The sequence below is a fragment of the Amphimedon queenslandica genome, unplaced genomic scaffold (genome assembly GCF_000090795.2).
Source record: "Amphimedon queenslandica unplaced genomic scaffold, v1.1 AMPQUscaffold_12835, whole genome shotgun sequence".
Taxonomy (NCBI): Eukaryota; Metazoa; Porifera; class Demospongiae; order Haplosclerida; family Niphatidae; genus Amphimedon; species Amphimedon queenslandica.
This window is the reverse complement of record NW_003546929.1, coordinates 42,340-45,659: the sequence shown is the minus strand read 5'-3', so window position 1 is coordinate 45,659 and position 3,320 is coordinate 42,340. Positions and strand designations below refer to the sequence as shown.

Below are 3,320 nucleotides of genomic sequence, written 5' to 3'. Positions count from 1 at the left end.
AGTGAGATTATTAGCTGTAGAATTAACTTGTAATACTTGAATTGATGAAGGCCAACCACTAGGAACTGAAAATAACAATTAATTGATTTAGTGAACTAAATAATAAATTATGTTAGTTATTACTTATTGCTTCAGTTTGTACAGTCATGTTTAATTCAGACCCTCCTAGTACATTACCAGCTCTCACTGTGATGGTATAGTTCATACCACTGTACAGACCTATTAATGTATAACTGTATGTTGTAGTGGACTGATGAGGAACAACAGAGACTGTCTCATTCACTGATGATAACTCCGGACAAGATGGAGTATAGGAGATGGTGTAGTATGTTACATAGTTGTCACTACTGGGAATAGTCCAGTTCACTCTAATACCAGTGGTTGAGACATTAGATACTGAGAGACTAGTTACTGGACTAGGAACTACAACACATATCAATTACACTCTCTCAATCATAATAACTCACCATCAAATCTTAACACTGTTACTGTACTATTAACTGAAGGAAGATCTATATATGAGTACACACTGATGGTATAGGTACTCATTGGTGAGAGATCTGTTAGTACAATTTCCTCTTCACTGGTAGATACTACATTCCTGGTTACACCTCCAGTAGCATACTCAATCACATATCCATTAGTTATTGATGAAGTGGTCCAGTTCACTTTGATACTAGTAGCATTTAATATAAACCCTCTCACATTATTTGGAGGACCACTAGGAGCTAGAAAAGAGACAAAGGTATCTACTATTGATTAAAGTATAATCATACCATGTAATACCACAGATTGACTGTAGTTGACTCCTCCAATCTTTGCTATACAGGTAACATTAACTGACACTCCCAGTGGATCAGGATATACCAGTAGTGTGTTGTTGTATGTCCGGACATCAATTGATGTATACATTGAGTTACTCTTCATTACTCCATTCACTAACCAGTAAACATCAGTTGAAGGATTTATATCAGTAGTTGTGAGACAATCAATACGATATTGAGTGTTATTGAGTTGTGTAATGGATGAGACTAGTGTCCAATTGATAACTAGAAATACATCAACAATGTTACAAGTACATTAGAAGGTGTAGTAGCAATACCTGGTAAGGTCTGTACACTGATTGTACTAGCAGGTCCCAGTAATTGTTGATAGGCTCTGACTGTGATGCTATAAGTTGTTCCTCCTCTCAGTCCATTCAGTGTGACTGTATTATTACTACTTCCCTCCACCTGTACTGTCTGCACAGTGTCTGTGTCACTAGTGACATTGACTACATATCCATCAGCATCAGATGAATCAAGTGCAGTCCAACTGACAGTGATAGTGGTAGCTATCTGGTTGACCTCAGTAAGAGAAGAGGGAGCAGTTGCTGGTACTAAAACATAATACTAAAACATGAATCATCAATAGACATTACCTTTTATGGTTAAAGTACGTGTTCTATTAGCACCACTAATATTGTCCAGTACACACTGATACATTTGATCTCCAGTGGTTGATTGACTGATTGATCCACTACTGACAGTCATTCCATCCCATGTGATATCAACAGTATATCTTAATGTGTTGCTACTACTAACTAACACAGTACCATGACAAGGACTATGATCAACTCCATCTTCACAATTAGTGTAACTAGCCAATGCAGTACTACCAATGCTCATACTAATATCATAGCGATTGTGCCCAATTTTAGTACAATTCAATTTGTATTCCTGAGGATATACTGTCATATCAGAAGGAAGATCAGCAACAGTAAATGATTCTATCTCTGAATATCCTACAAATGTAAATTATTGCATCAGTAAGTGATTATAGTCTCCTCTTACTGAATATAGTAGCAAAGATGATGTTAGTGTTAGGATCTGTACAATTAGTGGGTAGACAACACTTGTACCAGCCTTCTTGAGCTTGAGATAGTCCCCCTTCAAGATAAAGATTGATAGTAGCATTAGGTGAAGTGACAAGAGTACAACGAAAAGGATCATTGTTAGTATTGTCACAGTCAACAGGATCATCAGGATCACCAGCTCTAGTCCACTGACCAGTAGTTAGACTAGTATCAGGTAACACACATGATATAGCTTCATTAGCTTCATTGACAGTATTATCCCAAAAATATGATCCATTAGTATAACAGTTTCCACCATGCTTCAGGTAGATACCTATAAAAACCTATACAGTTGTTATTATACACATCCAGTGTCTTACCTGAGGAAGGTGGACATTCACTAATAACTTCACTGACACTCAACAAGAAGACAAGAGTCAACAGGAGTAGCATTTCAAATTACTTGATAGCCTAGGCTATACCACTGCTATACCTAACCTAAATAGTCTTGCAATACTTTTATTTAACTGTGCCACATAGAGTATGATACAAATTGAAAAATATTCAATTAGCACGAAGTCAACAAAGCAAAAATTATAAATCTCATAGTGTTTTTGTTGTGCTATAGCTGAGTTATGTGCTATGACTTTGTAACATAACAAAACAATGAAAGTTGATAATTTACAAGCACAATAGAAGAATGCAAACTTTACACAATAGTAACACAAACTATTTCCATTGTTTACATGAACTGAAAAAAGTAACAACTCATAAATATTGATAACAATTCCAATGTACATTAATAACATGAAACTAAAATAGAAACAAGAGCTAATTAAGCAGATAAACACTCAACGTTACTTATGTTTCTTCATTGTAAAAATATTAACTACAGTTAAAATACAAAACTGCTAATAAAAATTGGAAACATATTAATTAGTACAAACAATTATACCAATAAATTATACCACACATACAAAACTGACTATTATTTCTACACACAATGCTATTTTTAAACTGAAAAGTTCCCATACATGCTGTTCATCTGAAGGTACATGTCAATCACATCATATATGGAAGTATACTGCTCCTGTAAACAGATAATATCATTAATACACTAGTACCCACTCATATATCTAGTATATACCAGTGTAGTCACAGCTCCTGGTTTACTCCTTCTCACAGCTTTAGTCACTTGAAACACATCCACTACACCTTCTGCCTTACACTGTTCTAGACCAATACTCACTGAACAATACACTCCTGAACGACTCACTGTATCACTACACACACACACAATAATCAATTACTCATCATTAGTCTATCAGTATAACTCTCTCTCTTACCTACAGTGTACCACTACTGGTCCTCCTCCAATCTTTTGTTGTCTGTGTATAACATCATCAATAACTTGTAGGACAGTACGTGGTTCCCTAACAACTCCATCTTGAGGCCAATCTGTCACTTGTAATTGTATCACATCCCA

At 35.5% G+C, this 3,320-nt stretch overlaps 1 protein-coding gene across 1 annotated transcript in view; it reads right to left on the bottom strand.

The window, feature by feature from the left end:
- Positions 1-2,846: 2,846 nt before the first annotated feature.
- The window catches only part of LOC100636253 (receptor-type tyrosine-protein phosphatase S-like), a 3,125-nt gene continuing 2,651 nt past the window's right edge, over positions 2,847-3,320 (bottom strand). The window contains exons 15-17 of the mRNA XM_020002775.1: positions 3,181-3,298; positions 2,982-3,117; positions 2,847-2,924 (exon numbers count right to left, since the gene is read on the bottom strand). Of these exons, the coding sequence (XP_019858334.1) occupies positions 2,847-2,924; positions 2,982-3,117; positions 3,181-3,298 (332 nt within the window). The remainder of the gene's footprint in view (positions 2,925-2,981; positions 3,118-3,180; positions 3,299-3,320) is intronic.